Source organism: Coregonus lavaretus, assembly GCF_964263955.1.
Source record: "Coregonus lavaretus genome assembly, chromosome: 23".
NCBI lineage: Eukaryota > Metazoa > Chordata > Actinopteri > Salmoniformes > Salmonidae > Coregonus > Coregonus lavaretus.
In genome coordinates, this window is record NC_140010.1 from 40,749,754 (window position 1) to 40,770,752 (window position 20,999).

The window sequence follows — 20,999 nt, forward strand, 5'->3', positions numbered from 1 at the left end:
TCGTCCAGTTTTGCCTGCTGGGACATGGGCTAAACCCCCGCTAGCTAAGACCCATGAAGTGTTCCATGTTTTGACACCTTTGGCTAGTTCCTCTCAGACATGGTTGATATGTGATGGGACGATGCCCACACGCCAGCATTCCTGCCTAGATTTACATATTAACACCAGCTTTGACCCTAATGCTCATATTGGGGGTGGGAAGGAGTGTTTGTGGGAGGGCGGTTAAGGTGGTGGTGATGGTGCTAGCATGACTGCAAGTATGTGTTTGTGTGTGTGTTTGTCTGATGAAAGCAATTTCCTTCTCCTTTTGTCCGTTTTGATCTTTGAGGCCTGGTTGCTCTCGGTCAAACAATAGACTTTAATCGGAATAATTGCAGCCCAGAGAAACACCTGTCGTTACCATAGCAACTGGACTGACCATACGCACCTGTCAATCACAGATGGGGTTGGTGAAGCATTACCACTTACTGACCTCTAGAAGGGTGCAACAATAGAGTTGAACTGTTAAAGGCTGTGTGAAATACAATGAGTCATGTATTTATTCAGTCAACAGTAACCTCGATGCATACTGATTCTATGGCCAGCAGAGTACCTCATTATTTTACAATGTTTGGATCTAATTGCCCAAGTAACCTTTCCCTGTTCTCTTCTTGTCCAGTTGAAGTATTCTGAAAGCACTTCTTCCAGTCCATCAATGTTTTCAGATCTCCAGAATTCTGTTGTGAGGAAAATGTTGGACTAAAACAAAAATGTTCTAATGTGTGTCACTAGCTAGGTTTCCATCCAATTGGCGTTGTTCATGCAAATATTTTTTAATCCATATAAAGAAAATGTGCAAATGTTCTTGTGAGGTGTGTGTTTGCATGAAAGAGAGCCACAGCTTGTTCGTCTCGGCTATGTGTGTGTGTGTGTGTGTGTGTGTGTGTGTATGTGTGTCCGTGTGTGTTTGGGTGTGTGCTCTGTATGTGTAGAACGCCAAGGCGGCGGAAATCTGTACAGAGATTTTAGTTGGGTCCCAAATGGCAACCTATTCCTTATATGGGTCATTCTACAGAAGTGGTGCAAATTGGGGTTTGTTAAAACATTTACGTTTGTATCCTATTTTCCCCAAACTTTAAGCACAAGCCTTCCAACATATTTCAGGTAGACATACACTACCAGTCAAAAGTTTGGACACACCTACTCATTCAAGGATTTTTCATTATTTTTACTATTTTGTACATTGCAGAATAATAGTGAAGATATCAAAACTATGAAATAACACACATGGAATCATGTAGTAACCAAAAAAGTGTCAAACAAATCAAATAGCCACCCTTTGCCTTGATGACAGCTTTGTACACTCTTGGCATTCTCTCAACCAGCTTCATGAGATAGTCACCTGGAATGCATTTCAATTAACAGGTGTGCCTTCTTAAAAGTTAATTTGTGGAATTTCTTTCCTTCTTAATGCGTTTGAGCCAATCATTTGTGTTATGACAAGGTAGAGGGGGTATACAGAAAATACCCTATTTGGTAATAGACCAAGTCCATATTATGGCAAGAACAGCTCAAATAAGCAAAGACAAAACAACAGTCCATCATTACTTTAAGACATGAAGGTCAGTCAATACAGAACATTTCAAGAACTTTGAAAGTTTCTTCAAGTGCAGTCGCAAAAGCCATCAAGCGCTATGATGAAACTGGCAGAGGATAAGTTCATTATAGTTACCAGCCTCAGAAATTGCAGCCCAAATAAATGCTTCACAGAGTTCAAGTAACAGACACATCTCCTTTGGTCTGATGAGTCCAAATTTGAGATTTTTGGTTCCAACTGCCATGTCTTTGTGAGACGCGGTGTGGATGAACGGATGATCTCCACATGTGTAGTTCCCACCGTAAAGCATGGAGGAGGAGGTGTTATTGTGTGTGGGTGCTTTGCTGTTGACATATTCTGTGATTTATTTAGAATTCAAGGCACACTTAACCAGCATGGCTACCACAGCATTCTGCAGTGATACGCCATCCCATCTGGTTTGGGCTTAGTGGGACTATCATTTGTTTTTCAACAGGACAATGACCCAACACACCTCCAGGCTGTGTAAGGGCTATTTGACCAAGAAGTAGAGTGATGGAGTGCTGCATCAGATGACCTGGCCTCCACAATCCCCCGACCTCAACCCAAGTGAGATGGTTTGGGATGAGTTGGACCACAGAGTGAAGGAAAAGCAGCCAACTATTGCTCAGCATATGTGGGAACTCCTTCAAGACTGTTGGAAAAGCATTCCAGGTGAAGCTGGTTGAGAGAATGCCAAGAGTGTGCAAAGCTGTCATCAAGGCAAAGGGTGGTTATTTGAAGAATCTAAAATATAACATATATTTTGATCTGTTTAACACTTTTTTTGGTTACTACATGATTCCATATGTGTTATTTCATAGTTTTGATGTTTTCACTATTATTCTACAATGTAGAAAATAGTAAACATAAAGAAAAAACCTTGAATGAGTATGTGTGTCCAATCTTTTGACTGGTACTGTACGTACAGTCACTGTGGGGACGATGTCATCGATGCACTTATTGATGAAGCCAGTGACTGATGTGGTGTACTCCTCAATGCCAATGGAAGAATCTCGGAAAATATTCCAATCTGTGCTAGCAAAACAGTCCTGTAGCTTAGCATCTGCGTCATCTGACCACTTCTTTATTGACCGAGTCACTGGTGCTTCTTACTTTAGTTTTTGCTTGTAAGCAGGAATCAGGAGGATATAATTATGGTTAGATTTGCCAAATGGAGGGCAAGGGAGAGCTTTCAAATTTAACATGCTGGTTGAAATTAGGTAAAACGGATGTAAGTTTCCCTGCATTAAAGTCCCCGGCCACTAGGAGCGCCACCTCTGGATGAGCATTTTCCTGTTTGCTTATGGCCTTATCAAGCTCATTGAGTGCGGTCTTAGTGCCAGCATCGGTTTGTGGTGGTAAATAGACAGCTAGGAAAAATATAGATGAAAACTCTCTTGGTAAATAGTGTGGTCTACAGCTTATCATGATATACCTCAGGCGAGCAAAACCTCCTTAATATTAGATTTTGTGCACCAGCTGTTCTTTACAAATATACAAAGACCGCCTAGCTGTATGTTATCCATGTCATCGTTCAGCCACGACATGGTGAAACATAAGATATTACAGTTTTTAATGTCCCGGTAGGATATTTGTGATCGTAGCTCATTTATTTTGTTATCCAATGATTGTACGTTGGCTAATAGGACTGATGGTAGAGGCAGATTACCCACTCGCCATCGGATCCTTACAAGGCACCCTGACCTACGTCCCTGATATCTCTGTCTCTTTCTCCTGCGAATGACAGGGATTTGGGCCTTGTCGGGTGTCTGAAGTAAATCCTTTGCGTCCAACTCATTAAAGAAAAAAATCTTTGTCCAGTACGAGGTGAGTAATCGCTGTCTTGATATCCAGAAGCTCGTTTCGGTCATAAGAGACAGTGGCAGAAACATTATGTACAAAATAAGCTACAAATAACGCGACAAAACACACACAATAGCACAATTGGTTAGGAGCCTGTAACATAGAGGGTTTTCAGCTGTTCAGAAAGGACAGAAATCCTAGCCTCAATATGAAAGGACGAGGAGTGGCCATGTATGTAGACGATAGTCTCCAGGTTAAGATACGGGCTGACCTTGAAAGAGATGAGTTTGATTCAGTTGCGCCCAGAGTGGCTTCCCAGATCAATTCCAACAATTGTTGTTGGAACACTTTACCATCCTCCATGGGCTAATGAGAATAAACTGCAACAGCAAGCTATTAACTGTCTCATTAACACCATTGACTCTGTGACGTTGAAATCACCTGAAGCAGGTATTGTCTTATCTGGGGATTTCAATCATCTACCTATCAAGGCCATCATTAACTCCCACCCCGATCTAAAACAGGTTGTCAAAAATAAGACCTGTGCAGACTCCATGATTGATCTGATCAGCACCCCTACTGAGTTGGCCCCGCTGGGCTCAAGTGGCCACCAGTGTCTGCAGCTCACTCCCACCAGTTTTCCTTAGACATGGGAAGGAAACGCAATACAGAGTAGGGCGACAGGTGTCTCAAGAGAGAAAGGAGGCCCTAGCCTGGTGTCTGGCCATCACTGACTGGTCAGCTGTCTACAATGAGGAGAACATGGATGAAAAGTTGGAGATCTTCAACACCAACATACAAATGGCCCTTGATATACAGTATGCCCATACAAAATCAATAAACAACAGCCCGTGACAAGCCATGGATGACGGAACTACTAAAAGTGGCCATCAAGAAAAGGCAAAAAAGATTTGACAGATGGGGGTACAGATAAGCTCATCCGAGGGGTAAAGAAAAACTACTACACAAATGAAATTCAAGCCCTTAAAAATAAGAACCCAAAAGAGTGGTGGGACTTCATCAATAAAGAGCTTGATCGTTAAAAATCATCTAGAGGGCCGATACAGATTGACGATGTGGAAAATGACAATGTTGCTGAGGTCTTGAACAACTTCTTTGCTGAAGCATGGACAGGAAATACATCCTTCACTGTTTTTCCTCTTCCTAGGCCTGTTGGGGAAGGAGAACCATGCAATATTGGACAAATGAAACAAGCTCTTTCAAGACTCAGTCCAAAGAAAGCATGTGGTCCAGATGGTACCCCCCCCCCCCCCCCCCTAACTAAGTGAGCGCCAGTGGTCACTCACTTAGTTAACACTTCTTATCAACTGGGCTCTACAGAGTGGAAGACCGCTAACATCTGCCCCAATCCTAAGGTCTCCAGTCTTGGACAGAAAAATTATTGGAGATCAATCTCTCTGACGTCCTGTCTTGGCAAAGTCCAGGAAAGGCTCATTGCCAAGAAGCTCATACCAGTTGCTCTTGAAGAATGCAAAAACCAGCATACATACTTGCCTAAACACAGCACAACAAATGCGCTGGTCAGAGCCACACACACCTGGCTTACAGAGACAGACTCAAAGCAACCCACAATGGTCTGGGTTCTGCTGGTGGACATGTCAAAGGCTTTTGATCGCGTCGACCATGCTAAACTTCTCCAGCATCTGGCCAGTGTGGGTCAGTGTCCAAGGTTACTCACCTTGTTTCACAGCTATACAACAGGGAGAACACAGAGGGTGATGGCAAATGAAATGTACTGCTCATGTACAAAGGTAATATCTGGGGTCAGAGAGGGTGGGGTCGTCTAACCAATTCCTGCTTCACATGTCCACTGAGAGTCATTTCTGAGGATACACTGGACACTGGCTATGCCAACGACATTGGCCTGTCCCATTCTTTAAGGCTAGCAAACATTGAGAATGGAAGAGGAGGCTAAGCAACTGGAGGAATGGGCGGCAGAGAACAACATGCTTCTTAATGGGAAGAAGTCTGTCAAACTAAGAATCTGCTTCTCCAAAAATCCTCCCCAACCAGCTCCACTAATACTGGGTGGACAGGCTGTTCCAGTTGTAACAAGCACAAAATACCTTGGCTTCCACTTGGACAACCAACTTAGTGGGAACCAACACATTGATCAGGTAGTGAAAAAGGCATCAAGGCGTCTCCACTTCCTGACTGTAATGGCAAGAAACGGCTTTCCCACTGATGACCTTGTGGACATCTACACCACTCTGATCCGACCATGCCTGGAGTATGCCAGTGTGTTGCTTGTGGGCTGCACAAAGAAGCAGCAAGCTGCACTGGATAGGGTACAGAAAAGGGCAAGCAAGATAATAACGAAAAACAGAGACATGCCACTGACCCTTCCACCACTAACATTCACGGAGAGAGCAAGCAGCAGTAAGATTGGTCACTGACATGCACCAATCTGACCACCCTATACATGATCTCCTACCACAGAGAAGGGGAGACAGCACTGGCAGAGTCCTCCGCAACCAGAGCCAACTGTTCAGCATCAATGCAAGGACAAATAGACTGAAAAATGTAACCACTGCCTTCAGACTTTTTAACAACCAAATTGACTTTTAAACTATAATTGGTAAGGATGTTTTTTAATTGAATGTAGTATCCTGTGTTTTTTAAGCTTTTGTCTAAATGTATCTGTGAATTCTGCATAATTCAGTCTTGTGGACTGCAAGCATGAATGAAATAAATCAAATCAAATATATGTATTGCAATAAAATACTTGAAGCATCAAGCTCTTTCAACTAGTCAGTCACCTGGCATTTACCAGTGGCTATGTCTCCCTCTAGTGTTGCCTATTGTCATCCACGATGCCATGCACTTAGCACTTTCAATGACTCCCAATCATATCCCATAGTATGCTGTAGTTTAATCAGCAGTTTATGATGATGCTAATTTCTTGTTAGCAATTACGCTATTGTTATGCCTTTTTTGAATGTCCTAACAAACATTGTGTGTAGATATATATAAATTGTGTGTATATATATATAAATATTCAATCCATTTTGAATTCAGGCTGTATCACAACAAAATGTGGAATAAGTTAAGGGGTATGAATACTTTCTGAAGGCGCTGTAAATGTTTGAAGATGAAGTATTGCAATTAAGGATTGAAACATGTTCAGAAATGAGTGATTCAGACAGCTTTATGGGCACATTCTTACCACAATTGTGTGAATAATTTGTCATATCTGGCACACATGGCTCCTTTGGTTGTGTATTCTACATCACTATGAACATTTAACATATTATTGGGCATACTACAATTATATTTCATACAGGTATGGTAATGCAGAGTTAATCCAATGAGACGCCATTGAGTTGTATCTCCAAAATCTTTTTAAAACCCTGATCTAGCTGTGTGTGTGAAAAGCGGTGCCTCTATCACCAAAGTTGCAATCCAAAAACATAGCTGCTGCTACATTAAACTCTATGGCTAAGCTTCCAACTTTTTAATGTCAATTGCACAATATGGGCTATTTTTAAACAATAGTTGTAGCTGGTGCTTTCTACGTTGGTTTTATTATATATCATTTGAAAGGTAATTTCATGACCTTTCAGAACCACTTGTCAAACAAAGATTAAAACGTATCAGGGTTTACTTTTTAAAGCAATTTATACAGGTAATTCTGATATGTACCCTAGAGGTCAAAGGTCAAGGTACTGTTGACCTGAACATTCCAAAAATGTGTCTGATTGATAGCTGTGTATCTAAGCTTTCCAATGATATATGATTAAAGGGTATACGTGAGCAATAACTTGTTGTATACTGACATTGTTTGTCATAGGGCAATGCACAAAATACATCAAATCTTATGTAATTATGAATCCGTGACTATGATGAAATCATCACTAACCTCAAACCACCCATCGACCACCCACCCTCCCCTTGTAGCCGGTCCAGCCACCGCCCCCTTCTAGGCGGAGTGAAGATGATGATGATGAAGAGCGGGACCTGAACAAGACCCTGGGGGTGCAGCTCTTCCAGCAGATCCTCCACCCACCGGCCCGTGGACCCCCAGAGAAACACCGTGCCTACAACGAGGAGGACTTTGAGTGTGAGCCACCAATGTTTCACTTGTTACCCTTCATATCTATTAAATCATTGTTTTATGTACCAAAGCAAGAGTATCTGCCGTTACCGTGTACAGCTTGACATCACATTCTGGTTGGAAATAGTATAGAGTATGGGCCATCCCTGTCCATCAAAAATGTAGCTTTCATCAGCTTTTGACGCACATTAAAAGACAGACAAAGCTGCTCAAAAAGGAAGTGTGTCACCAAATGACTACTTGACCCAACACGGTTTCTCTCTCCTGTCTGCAGACCACCGCCACTCCTCCCACCACATCCACCACCCGCTGTCCAAACTACCCCCGGAAAGGAGGAAGAAGAAGAGCAAGAAGAAGAGTCCTACAGCCGGGTGGAGGAGTGGATCCGGGGCTGGCGGAGCATGCACCATAGAGAAGGACGAGGAAGAAGAGGAGGAAGATGAAGAGTCCTACAGCCAGAACAATGGAGAGGGGGGGCTGACCACCACACCCACACCTGATACAGACACGGACACACACAACGACGATGTGCAGGTGGAGTTGCAAGCTTATAATGGTTTACATTATAGTATAGTGGTTTATAGTATACACAGTATTGGTTATAGTATATTAGTTTATAGTAAACACACATACATAGAGTACATACTGTACACACACACACACACACACACACAGCTACTTTCTTTTTTATTAGGTAGGCCTCTTCCTCATTGACCCCAATCTTTCCTCTCTGTAGTTCTTTGTGTCTGAGGATGACCCTGCCAGTGCCACTCCTACCCCTACGCACAGCAAGGCTGGCAGTGCCACCCTTCCCAGACGCCTCACCATCGTACCCGAGACTGCCCTGGGTACCAACTTGCCAGAGGATGCCACACCCACGGAGTAAGTGAGAAAGATGCACACAAACATGCATGCACATAAACACATGCACAGACTGACGTACCAATACACACACACACACACCAGTGGAGGCTGCTGATGGGAGGATGGCTCATAATAATGGCTGGAAAAGAGTGAATGGAATGGCATCAAACACATGGAGACCATGTGCTTGATGTATTTGATCCCATTTCACTTATTCCTCTCCGGCCACTACCACGAGCTCGTCCTCCCCAATTAAGATGCCACCAACCTCCTGTGACACACACACAAACTGACAAAGCAATTTACACACATTTGCAAACACATGCATAGAGTTACGTGTGTGCACAGAGAAACACACAGTCACAGTACTTTATCTATCTGTCTGTCTGCCTGCCTGCCTGTCCATCCGTCTGTCTAATTACTTGCATGTCATCGTCGTTGTCCCAGTGAGCCATTGGAGTCGGTGTTGGCCCCCCACAAAGGGAGGAATGGCCTATCCTCCGCCCCCTCCCAGGAGTCCCACAGCCCCTCCACACGGGGCTCCACGCCTCCCTTCTCCGCCTCCTCTTCCTCCTCCAGAACACCGCCCCCTGGCAGCCACAGCTACGACCTGCAGGAGCGCTTGCGCTCGGGTAACATGACGGGCGGGCAGCAGGAGCGCCACCAGCGCCAGGCCACTGACGACAGCGAGGCCCAGATGCTGGGTTCCGCCGACCTGGATGGCATCAAGAGTGAGTTCCAATTAATCAGTCAGTCAATCAACAAATCAATCAATAAATAAATATAATTTTTCCAACCTAGAACCTCAAAGATCATGCAGTACCACAGTGGCAAGGAAACACTATCTGGAAAGTGGAAACCTTAACAGGAACTATACTCAGAGGGGTATGATTTTTGGAGCATAGAATTACATCATGTAATTTATAGAATCTCTGTGGTTTGGAGTACATAATGACATATAATGACCAAAAGGCTAATATTACTAAGAAATACTTGCATTTCCATGACACAGGGGGCTGATTCACACTTTACTGTGACATCATAGCAGCATTTCATGACTAAACTATTAACTTTGGTCATGTGACATGTTTTCAGCATGATTTCAATGACTTCACAGGGGATTCATTTTAGTATTACTATGACATCATTGTAGCTCCTTTTTAATGACTTTACAGGAGACTAAATATATACATTACTGTGACATCATTGAAGCATTATTTATATGACTTCACCTGGGATTAATGTTGTTGTTACTGTGACATCATTGCTGCATTATTTCCATGACTTCACAGAGGATGAACTTTGATATTACTGTGACATCATTTCAGGATTTCCATGACTACACAGAAGATTAATTTTGATATTACCGTGACATCATTGTAGCATTATTTCCATGACAACACAGGAGATACATTTTCATATTACTCTGACATAAAGACTAAATATATACATTACTGTGACATCATTGAAGCATTATTTCTATGACTTCACCTGGGATTAATGTTGTTGTTACTGTGACATCATAGCAGCCTAATTTCAATGACTTCACAGGGGATTAACTTTGATAATACTATAACATTATTGCAGTATTTCCAGGCCTACACAGGAGATACATTTAGGTATTACCGTGACATCATTGTAGCATTATTTCTATGACTTCACCTGGGATTAACTTTGATATTACTGTGATATCATCAGTATTTTCATACTACACAAGGGAATACTCTGAGTTGGTATTCATGTCATAAGAAAGAATTCCCTTCAACCACGCCCACAAACTGGGGAAAACAAACATTCTTTCCCATTGACCCCAATTGTAAAAAAGCCAACTTCGTCGTACATTTTTTGTTATACAGAAATAACAAAACATGTTGAAAAGCTGCTGTGTTGTTAAAGTAAATGTGACCAGGTCAAAAATCCCAACCTATGGTTCGCAATGCTCCCACGTAGGGAAATCGAGCCTGCAAGAAGAGCCCTGTGCCTTCAGGCTATTCAGCATGGGAGAGTGGGAAATTGTGGGGACCAAGTAGGCTACCCGTAGCTATGTGTGTGGAAAACATTTCATCACAAGACATTTAACTTGTTTAGGATAGTTTGTTTAGTACACTCACTACTTGTAGCTGTATAGTCAGTTTGTTTATGTTGTTGGTCTTGACTAGCTTAATGTTCTGGTTGGTAGCTAGCTAGCACTTACTCATGTGGCTAATGTAGCGCCATCATGAAAAGGGGCATGAGGGAAGCCCTACAATAATATTACATTTTTCTAAGTAGTGAGAACGGTCGAAAACAGGCAATGTTGAAAAGTAGTCTTTAGACATGTACTTTACTTAAATGTAGTTTTGTAATTGACTAAAACAAGCAGACAACAAGAAAATTGCATTTGAAAAAGTTTTTGCCTTGAGCCAATGGGGTAACCAAGGTTACCATTGGTTGTTTTCCCCACAGGTGGGCGGGGCAGCAACTTTCTATTTAGTACTGACTGGGACTATACCTTTGATATTACTATGACATCATAGCAGCATCACTTCAATGACTTCACAGGAGATTAACGTTGGCATTTTTGTGACGTCATAGCAGAACTTCTATGACCACACAGGGCTGTGATATAACTTCAGACTTAACTATGACATCGTTCTTGCATTCCTACATACAGTGAGGGAAAAAGGTATTTGATCCCCTGCTGATTTTGTACGTTTGCCCACTGACAAAGAAATGATCAGTCCTAATGGTAGGTTTATTTGAACAGTGAGAGACAGAATAACAACAAAAAAATCCAGAAAAACGCATGTCAAAAATGTTATAAATTGATTTGCATTTTAATGAGGGAAATAAGTATTTGACCCCCTCTCAATCAGAAAGATTTCTGGCTCCCAGGTGTCTTTTATACAGGTAACGAGCTGAGATTAGGAGCACACTCTTAAAGGGAGTGCTCCTAATCTCACTTGTTACCTGTATAAAAGACACATGTCCACAGAAGCAATCAATCAATCAGATTCCAAACTCTCCACCATGGCCAAGACCAAAGAGCTCTCCAAGGATGTCAGGGACAAGATTGTAGACCTACACAAGGCTGGAATGGGCTACAAGACCATCACCAAGCAGCTTGGTGAGAAGGTGACAACAGTTGGTGCGATTATTCGCAAATGGAAGAAACACAAAATAACTGTCAATCTCCCTCGGCCTGGGGCTCCATGCAAGATCTCACCTCGTGGAGTTGCAATGATCATGAGAACGGTGAGGAATCAGCCCAGAACTACACGGGAGGATCTTGTCAATGATCTCAAGGCAGCTGGGACCATAGTCACCAAGAAAACAATTGGTAACACACTACGCCGTGAAGGACTGAAATCCTGCAGCGCCCGCAAGGTCCCCCTGCTCAAGAAAGCACATATACAGGCCCGTCTGAAGTTTGCCAATGAACATCTGAATGATTCAGAGGAGAACTGGGTGAAAGTGTTGTGGTCAGATGAGACCAAAATCAAGCTCTTTGGCATTAACTCAACTCGCCATGTTTGGAAGAGGAGGAATGCTGCCTATGACCCCAAGAACACCATCCCCACCGTCAAACATGGAGGTGGAAACATTATGCTTTGGGGGTGTTTTTCTGCTAAGGGGACAGGACAACTTCACCGCATCAAAGGGACGATGGAGGGGGCCATGTACCGTCAAATCTTGGGTGAGAACCTCCTTCCCTCAGCCAGGGCATTGAAAATGGGTCGTGGATTGGTATTCCAGCATGACAATGACCCAAAACACACGGCCAAGGCAACAAAGGAGTGGCTCAAGAAGAAGCACATTAAGGTCCTGGAGTGGCCTAGCCAGTCTCCAGACCTTAATCCCATAGAAAATCTGTGGAGGGAGCTGAAGGTTCGAGTTGCCAAACGTCAGCCTCGAAACCTTAATGACTTGGAGAAGATCTGCAAAGAGGAGTGGGACAAAATCCCTCCTGAGATGTGTGCAAACCTGGTGGCCAACTACAAGAAACGTCTGACCTCTGTGATTGCCAACAAGGGTTTTGCCACCAAGTACTAAGTCATGTTTTGCAGAGGGGTCAAATACTTATTTCCCTCATTAAAATGCACATCAATTTATAACATTTTTTACATGTGTTTTTCTGGATTTTTTTGTTGTTATTCTGTCTCTCACTGTTCAAATAAACCTACCATTAAAACTATAGACTGATCATGTCTTTGTCAGTGGGCAAACGTACAAAATCAGCAGGGGATCAAATACTTTTTTCCCTCACTGTATGGGGCTATCATCATTATGACATAATTTTTGCATTTCTGAAAACACTTTACACAGATATACTAGCTACATCACTGAAGCAAATGACTTATTCTTTTGATTTATCTATGGCATTATTTTAACATGATGGAAATACTCAGATTTGACCCTGATATCACTATGACATTTTGCCTGGCTCCCTAGACTCATTGCTCCGGCCAAACACTACGCCACGCCCACGGACGTTAGTTTCTTCTCTGCAATGAGTCTGGATCTGAGTACCTCCCCGACCCTTCACCGAATGCGAACACATTCGGGGCCCTCTGATTGGTCCAGAAACCGATTGGTTTCTTCATTGGCTTTGATACTCTGATTGGTTAGAGACGATCCAATCGCTGATGACTTTGCATTGTACAACACCCCTCGTCACCACAAATTACTTCAATGATGGCAGTCTCATACTAAAGTATGTAGCGAGAGACAAAGCAGCGAAATAATTTAGTGTGAATCATTAGGATATATGAAATTATCATGACATCTCCTAGACATCACTTTGGTTGTATGTTAATCTATAGGGTATTTGTCAGTAACCTTCATGGATAACCTATCCAATCATCACTAAGGAGAAACAATGAAAGAACGTTGTTCAATAATGCCTTGACCAAGACATGTTTTTATATCTGGATTGTCCTTACCCTTATGGAAAGCTTACAAAACCTTGATATGTAGACACAAAATGCAAATTTTCCACAGTCAATTTGCATTTGTTATCTTAAATCTGATCCTAATATGGAATGAATTGTTCTGTGTACAAGCAAACAAGGCCGTCCATCCCACATGCTTACTGTGCACCGTAGGAATATGAGTAGCCCATAGCTGCCCACCACCAGTTCTTTTCCAGTTTTCCATTGTTGGTTTCATGTTCAGATAAAAGTCTGTGTGCATGCGTGTGTGTGCCGTGTGCCCATATGTCATTATTTGGAAAACAATCATTCATTTTGGAAGCATGGTTTGGTTCTGTGTTCTGAAAGTCAAAACGTTGCAACTGCACTTTTCTTTGAGTCAGAAGCAATTTCTTTGTGAGTATCCATTACATAATATATATTTACATAATTATTATATTGTTATAACTTATAATATAATGTGCAAGTTTGTCATTCAGATCAACATGTTAAAAGTTTGTATCAATGGTTTGCTAACCATTATCTTAATTTGATAGCCATGGATTTGCCTCTATTTGAGATATGTGAAGTGAGTGAAGAAAGTGGGGTTGGTCTGGACAAAGGTTGATTAGTTTTCTTTGGGTTTTAAAACCTTAAAGTCCCACCATGATTCCCTGGAAAGCTTTCCTATTGTTAAGCCAATCCTGAAATGTTGTTTTCTAGAAAAGTACACCCGTGGGAATCTGAGTGTGTTCCCACCGTGCTTGTTAAAACACACTGCAGCAGGCAAAACTAGTTGCAATGACATTATTCTGAAGTCTTTTGTGACTGGTTTGATTGTAAAAGGAGGTATTTTAAACATAATTTCAGCGACCAGAAAAATACATATTTTACTGTTTACAACCTAAATATGGTGTCTTTCCCAAACGTTTTGATGTTGTCATGAAAAAAGATGTCTTTACCTTTACTCAACAAGGCGAAAAGCAGTTTGGGACCAGAAAATACATTTCTCTCTATTTTTCTCTTTCAATGTCCCTTAGGCCACAGGTTCGAGGATGTGCCCGCGGTGCGCCGTCACCTGGTCAGGAAGAGCAACAAGGGTCAGGTGGTGCACATCAGCAAGGACCACAAGGAGCCTAGTGCCCACAGCCGCAAGTTGGACCGTACCCCACATGAGGTGGGTACCAGGGAACAAGGGGATAATGGGTTCTATGGGGCAGTGAATTTGGCAAAATTCCATGTTTTGCTACTACTTTACCGGAATGGTCCATCATAGACTTACATAACATTTTTGTATGCTATTACACTTCATTTGACCCCCACTGATGTAGGCCAGTAGTGTTACTGCTGGTTACAAGTAGCAGGCAGTGACGTGAGTAGCACAAGTTGTTTTTATGAAGAAGAGTTTGGGTTAAGAAGTCAATGTCTCACCTGTACATTAACTCCCTGCTTTGGTACTTAAGTCAGTCAGGGAAAGGTGAGACGTTAAAAATGAACTTAGGGATGACTTTCACATGCCACAAGACAAAGAGGAGAGGTAACACGACACAAGGGGGCTCTAGGAAGTCAACGAGGGAGTTCAGTTTGTTGTATTAGGGTAGCCAGGTAAACGTCAGTCTCTTCTGTGTGTGTGTTTCAGGTGTGATAGAGTGAACGTAAAACAATGGACAGACCATTTCACATGCGCTCTCTTGTTGAGCCAGTAACTGTGTGTTTGTGTTTATGAACGTGTGTGTGTTAGGGACTGTAAGGCAAGCCTGCCCTATTAGATTTGTCAGTATCTCTGCTTTTCACTCACCCAGCCAGTGCAAGAGTATCGGTCCACCTCGCGTTCGGACAGAATGATTCACTTGGAGTTCGTGGCTCGTATGGCACGGCACCAGAAGGTAGGGTCGTTTTGAAAAAACACAACCCGGTTTTAGCCCGGGTCACAATGGATTTGCCGTGTTAGCCTTCAGATTGATTTGGACTGCAGTTACTTACCTTCTAACGCCACACCTATACAGCATGGTGGGTTTGTAGACACTTGATGCATGCTGGATGCTGCCATAATGTCTTCATGCACCTGTTGTAACGTCTTATTGTTGTTCATGGGAGCTTAGTCTGGTTGATACAACACTTCTTTTTGATAGGGAAACTTAAGGATTTATTCTTGTTCTCACAGTAATAACACTAGAAACACTAATTTAAGTATGGTCCAATGTATAAAATGTATTTTGGTTATTGCGACACATGAGTTGGAACTCACCTAAAATGGGAAAATGTGTGTGTGACATTCTAAACTCCCCCGTTCGTCTACAGAAAGACCCTGTGTTCCACCCAAATGTTTGCTGTGTGTTTTTGTGTGTTGTATCTGGGGGTGTTAGGAAAACACGAGATTAGATGGTTTCTAGATTAGATGCTCCAGATCAGTACTACTGTGTACTGTAAAGAATAGTGTTGGGCACAAACATCGATCATTCATTTGATATTGATATGTGCAAGGCATATTGTGATATCGGTTTATCGTTCCTGTTAAGCTACAGTATTATGTAAAAAGCCGTACTGCAAAATCCTCTCACAGACCTTCGCACAGGCTCTCAACTTGGTGTACATGATTGCCTGCAGATGGGCCATCAAGGGCTTCCCATTGTTTTCAAACTGGTTGGGATATGTTAAAAGGCTACCAAAACATTTACACCTGGCCCAATGGACAATCAGCAAGCAGTTGTTTGGACTTCACAGAGTTGCAATATTTTTTAAAAATAAAATCGATATAAATATTGATATTGTATCAAAAAAATTATCCCAGGTGTTTGTGGAGCTGAACGAGCTGGTGATGGATAAGAACCAGGAGTTGCAGTGGCGGGAGACAGCCCGCTGGATCAAATTTGAGGAGGACGTGGAGGAGGAAACGGATCGCTGGGGCAAACCCCACGTCGCCTCGCTCTCCTTCCGTAGTCTCCTGGAGCTCCGCAAGACCATCTCCCACAGTGAGAGAAAGAGGGGAGAGTGAGGGAAGAAAGGGAGGGAGGGAGGGAGGGAGGGTGGGACTAGGTGGGTATAAAGAGGGCGAGGGGGGGAGAAGGAGTTGGGAAAGCAGAGGGTAAAGAGGGAGGGGAGTGGGTGAGTTAGGAAAAGAGAAAAAGGAGTGATGAAGAGAGAGGGGAGGAAGAGATTGGGGAGGAAGAGAGAGGGGAGGAAGAGATTGGGGAGGAAGAGAGAGGGGAGGAAGAGATTGGGAGGAAGAGATTGGGGAGGAAGAGAGAGGGGAGGAAGAGATTGGGAGGAAGAGAGAGGGGAGGAAGAGAGAGGGGAGGAAGAGATTGGGAGGAAGAGGGAGGGGAGGAAGAGAGAGGGGAGGAAGAGATTGGGAGGAAGAGAGAGGGGAGGAAGAGAGAGGGGAGGAAGAGATTGGGAGGAAGAGAGAGGGGAGGAAGAGAGAGGGGAGGAAGAGATTGGGAGGAAGAGGGAGGGGAGGAAGAGAGAGGGGAGGAAGAGAGAGGGGAGGAAGAGAGAGGGGAGGAAGAGATTGGGAGGAAGAGAGAGGGGAGGAAGAGAGAGGGGAGGAAGAGATTGGGAGGAAGAGAGAGGGGAGGAAGAGAGAGGGGAGGAAGAGATTGGGGAGAAAGAGATTGGGGAGAAAGAGAGAGGGGAGGAAGAGAGAGGGGAGGAAGAGAGAGGGGAGGAAGAGATTGGGAGGAAGAGAGAGGGGAGGAAGAGAGAGGGGAGGAAGAGATTGGGAGGAAGAGAGAGGGGAGGAAGAGATTGGGAGGAAGAGAGAGGGGAGGAAGAGATTGGGAGGAAGAGATTGGGAGGAAGAGAGAGGGGAGGAAGAGAGAGGGGAGGAAGAGATTGGGAGGAAGAGAGAGGGGAGAAAGAGAGAGGGGAGGAAGAGATTGGGAGGAAGAGAGAGGGGAGGAAGATAATACAATTGAGGAATAAATACAAATCGAAGGATAAGAAAGGCAAGAGAAGGAAGTAGCATTTGTGGCGTTAAAGGGAAACATTGGGGGGTGTTCTTTAGGTGCGGTGCTGCTGGACCTGAACCAGCACACCTTGCCTGGCATCGCCCATCAGGTGGTGGAGCAGATGATAATCTCTGACCAGATCAAAGTGGAGGACCGGGCCAATGTCCTCAGAGCCCTACTACTCAAACACAGGTACTTTCCTCTAACTGTCTGCAATCCTCTATCTACCCTGCTACCTACGATATTCACAGTGTTTATATACATCATTGGTACTTTTACACAAACTCAGTTCAGGCATTCTCTCTCTCCTCTTCTCTGCCCGCAGTCACCCGAGCGACGAGAAGGAACACAGCTCTTTCACGCGGAACATCTCTGCCGCCAGCCTGGCCTCCCTGATGGTGAATCACCACAGCAGCAGCAACCACACAGGCCAAGCCAAGCCCTCTGTCACTGACCCCCTCATTGGTGGAGGAGAGGCCGCCGGCACCCTTACAGACACCCGCATTGACATGGAGAAGAGCGAGGTCTTCACTTGAAAGTGTGGCTGTGGTTTTGGGAGTGTGTGGGGTTGAGTTTGTCTGTGTGTGTGTGTGTGCAGGAATTTTGTGAGCTCTGTTTGTGTAATAGTGTGTTGTTTGAGTTGTGTTTGTGGGTGGGTGTGCATTCATCTTTGTCCACTTGTCTGGGTGATTGTTTATGGTTTTTGAGTCTTGAGTGTGTGTGGGTTTTTGGTGTCTAAACTCCCTGTTCGTCTACAGAAAGACAATCCTCCCATGTTGGGCATGCACAGGTCCAAGTCCAAACATGAGCTCAAGTTGCTGGAGAAGATTCCGGAAAATGCAGAGGCCACTGTCGTCCTCGTAGGTATGCCTTACTACTCAAATAAAATAAAATGTTATTTGTCACATGTGATGAGTGATTTCGAAGAAGTCAGGCGCAGGAGTCAGGCACAGGAAGGTAAATCACAGAATAACAGGATTTATTCCGAAAACACAGAGTTACGCAGTAATGCGTCAAAACACTCCAGTGCGCAAAACAGGCGCACTGGAACCAACAAGGCACACGGGGAAATATCCCGGCGATACAAAATACAAGGAGCTCCACCGAGCTTCACTATCCTCACAATAAACAATCACACACAAAGACAAGGGGGCAGAGGGAACACTTATACAGGTAATGATGAGGGGATATGAACCAGGTGTGTGTAATAAACAAGACAAAACAAATGCAATGATGAGATGAGGAGCGTCAGTGGCTAGAAGGCCGGTGACGATGAACGCCGAAGCCTGCCCGAACAAGGAGAGGAGGCAGCTTCGGAGGAAGTCATGACATATGCTTCGTAAACAACAGGGGTAGACAGTGAAATGCTCACTTACGAGCACTTCCCAACAATGCAGAGAGAAAGAAAATAGAGAAATGATAAAAAAGTAAAACACTTAATAATAAAAGTAATAATAAATACACAATGAGTAATGATAACTTGGCTATATACATGGGGTACCAGTACAGAGTCGATGTGCAGGGGTACGAGGTAATTGAGGTAGATATGTACATATAAATAGGAAGAAAGTGACAGACAATAAACAGTAGCAGCAGCATATGTGATGAGTAAAAGAAAGTGAGTGCAAAAAGGGTCAATGCAGATAGTTTGGGTAGCTATTTGATTAACTATTTAACTAAATATTTAGCAGTCTTATGGCTCGGAGAGCACGATCACACAGTCGTCCGGAACAGCTGGTGCTCTCATGCATGGTTCAGTGTTGCTTGCCTCGAATCATTAAAGTTCAATTACATGTAATAACTGTCTCCCGCAGGCACCGTGGCCTTCCTGGAGCAGCCATCCATGGCGGTTGTGCGTCTGCAGGAAGCCGTACTGCTGGAGTCCGTGCTGGAGGTGCCCGTTCCTGTGCGTTTCCTCTTCCTTCTAATGGGCCCGCCCATCGCCAACATCGACTACCACCAGATCGGCCGCTCCATCTCCACACTTATGTCTGACAAGGCGAGTTAACCGTTGGGTAACCCATACTGCCATGTGTGGCTCAGTTGGTAAGAGTGTGGCACTAGCAACACCAATATTGTGGGTTCAACACCCACAGGGATCACATACCAAAAAATTATGCACTTACTGTCCTGTAAATCACTTTGAAAAACTCTGCTAAGTGGCATTTTACCGCAGCACTTCCACGAGGCGGCGTACCTGGCGGATGAGCGGCAGGACCTGCTGAATGCCATCAACAGCTTTCTGGACTGTAGCATTGTGCTGCCGCCATCTGAGGTGGGCGGCGAGGAGCTGCTTCGCTCGGTGGCCCGCTTCCAGAGAGAGATGCTCCACAAGAGAGAGGAGCAGCAGGGCAAGAAGCTCAAGGTCAAAGAGCCCAAGAGCCCAAAGGATAAAGGTAATAGAGACAGGCATACACTGATACACTCAGATGTGCACAGACATATATTACAGAGAGGAACCGGAGGGCAAACTACAGGCCAAAATGCCCAAAGGTCCCATGAACAAGGGTGACAAAGATGCATACTGGAGGAAGGAGCTTGAGGGCTAACTGACCACCAAATAACCCTCTCCCTCAGCTCCGCAGGCGCCCTTCAAACCTGGGGATGACCCTCTGCGCCGGTCGGGCCGCCTGTTTGGGGGGCTGATTGGTGACGCCGCACGGCGCTACCCCAAATATGCCAGCGACTTCCGTGATGCGCTCAACCCCCAGTGCATGGCTGCCATCATCTTCATCTACTTCGCTGCTCTGTCGCCCGCCGTCACCTTTGGAGGACTGCTGGGTCAGTCACTCAGTCACCCATTGGGGGAGGAAAGAAAGGAGGGGTGGAGGGAAAGAAGGAGGGAAGGAAGGAAACAATAACTAAATAGAAATTAAGCTAAAAAATAGGGATAGAGTCTATCGTTGGCTGTATCATTTTTAGTTGGTATTCACTTTCTCCATCCCTTCCTCTCTTCTTCTTCCTCTAGGTGAGAAAACGGGGGGGTTGATTGGCGTGTCAGAGCTGATCATCGCCACAGCGATGCAGGGGGTCATCTTCTCCCTCCTGGGGGCACAGCCTCTGTTGGTGGTGGGCTTCTCTGGACCCCTCCTGGTTTTTGAGGAGGCCTTCTACTCGGTGAGCAACTACCCCATTTCTTCCATTCCGTTACTCCCCCTTCTCCCCAAATTGTGCACTTGTTCACTCCCCTGGAAAGGATTTACAAGTAATAGACTGGTTGCAAAATTACAGGATTCTCAGTTGAAGGATTTCCTGCTTATTCCTTTCTAATTCCAGAAATCCTTTAACTGAAAAGAAATTGTGAACTTTGGGAAAGTTTCTGGAATTGTGCAACCCTAGCTGGTGCAAGGAATACAGTTGTAATGTGTGCATGATAATGTCACTTTCTGAACATCCCCCAAAGTTGTGCCTCGTTGTTCTGTGTTGCAGTTCTGCAATGCCAACCACATAGAGTACCTGACCGGCCGGGTGTGGATTGGCTTCTGGCTGGTGCTCATCGTGGTCCTCATAGTGGCCTTTGAGGGCAGCTTCCTGGTCCGCTTTGTCTCGCGCTTTACCCAGGAGATCTTCTCCTTCCTCATTTCCCTCATCTTCATCTACGAGACTTTCTCAAAACTGGGCAAGGTGAGGTTGGGTTGGGAAGAGGAGCGCCCTTTAACACTGGGCTGGAGCTGATTGGGTTAGCTTGTCCGCTGGCCAACAAGTTAATAGCTTTCATTGCTAGCATACCGCTGCATGCATTATGACTCCGTCAAGAGCATTTGAAACGGAGGTCATCTATCGCACACCTGACACAGCTGCCATGGTGCAGGAATGTATGA

The 20,999-nt window shown here is 44.3% G+C and overlaps 1 protein-coding gene across 1 annotated transcript in view; it reads left to right on the forward strand.

The window, feature by feature from the left end:
• Positions 1 to 20,999, forward strand: part of LOC311150634 (anion exchange protein 2-like) — a gene marked incomplete at both ends in the record, with an annotated part of 31,282 nt that overhangs the window by 2,386 nt on the left and 7,897 nt on the right. Inside the window, 15 exons of the mRNA XM_084188124.1 lie at positions 7,328 to 7,481; positions 7,750 to 8,009; positions 8,212 to 8,357; positions 8,787 to 9,070; positions 14,269 to 14,405; positions 15,031 to 15,114; positions 16,020 to 16,200; positions 17,235 to 17,370; positions 17,504 to 17,702; positions 17,937 to 18,042; positions 18,993 to 19,177; positions 19,355 to 19,574; positions 19,756 to 19,959; positions 20,147 to 20,295; positions 20,608 to 20,802. Of these exons, the coding sequence (XP_084044250.1) occupies positions 7,328 to 7,481; positions 7,750 to 8,009; positions 8,212 to 8,357; positions 8,787 to 9,070; positions 14,269 to 14,405; positions 15,031 to 15,114; positions 16,020 to 16,200; positions 17,235 to 17,370; positions 17,504 to 17,702; positions 17,937 to 18,042; positions 18,993 to 19,177; positions 19,355 to 19,574; positions 19,756 to 19,959; positions 20,147 to 20,295; positions 20,608 to 20,802 (2,640 nt within the window). The remainder of the gene's footprint in view (positions 1 to 7,327; positions 7,482 to 7,749; positions 8,010 to 8,211; positions 8,358 to 8,786; positions 9,071 to 14,268; positions 14,406 to 15,030; positions 15,115 to 16,019; positions 16,201 to 17,234; positions 17,371 to 17,503; positions 17,703 to 17,936; positions 18,043 to 18,992; positions 19,178 to 19,354; positions 19,575 to 19,755; positions 19,960 to 20,146; positions 20,296 to 20,607; positions 20,803 to 20,999) is intronic.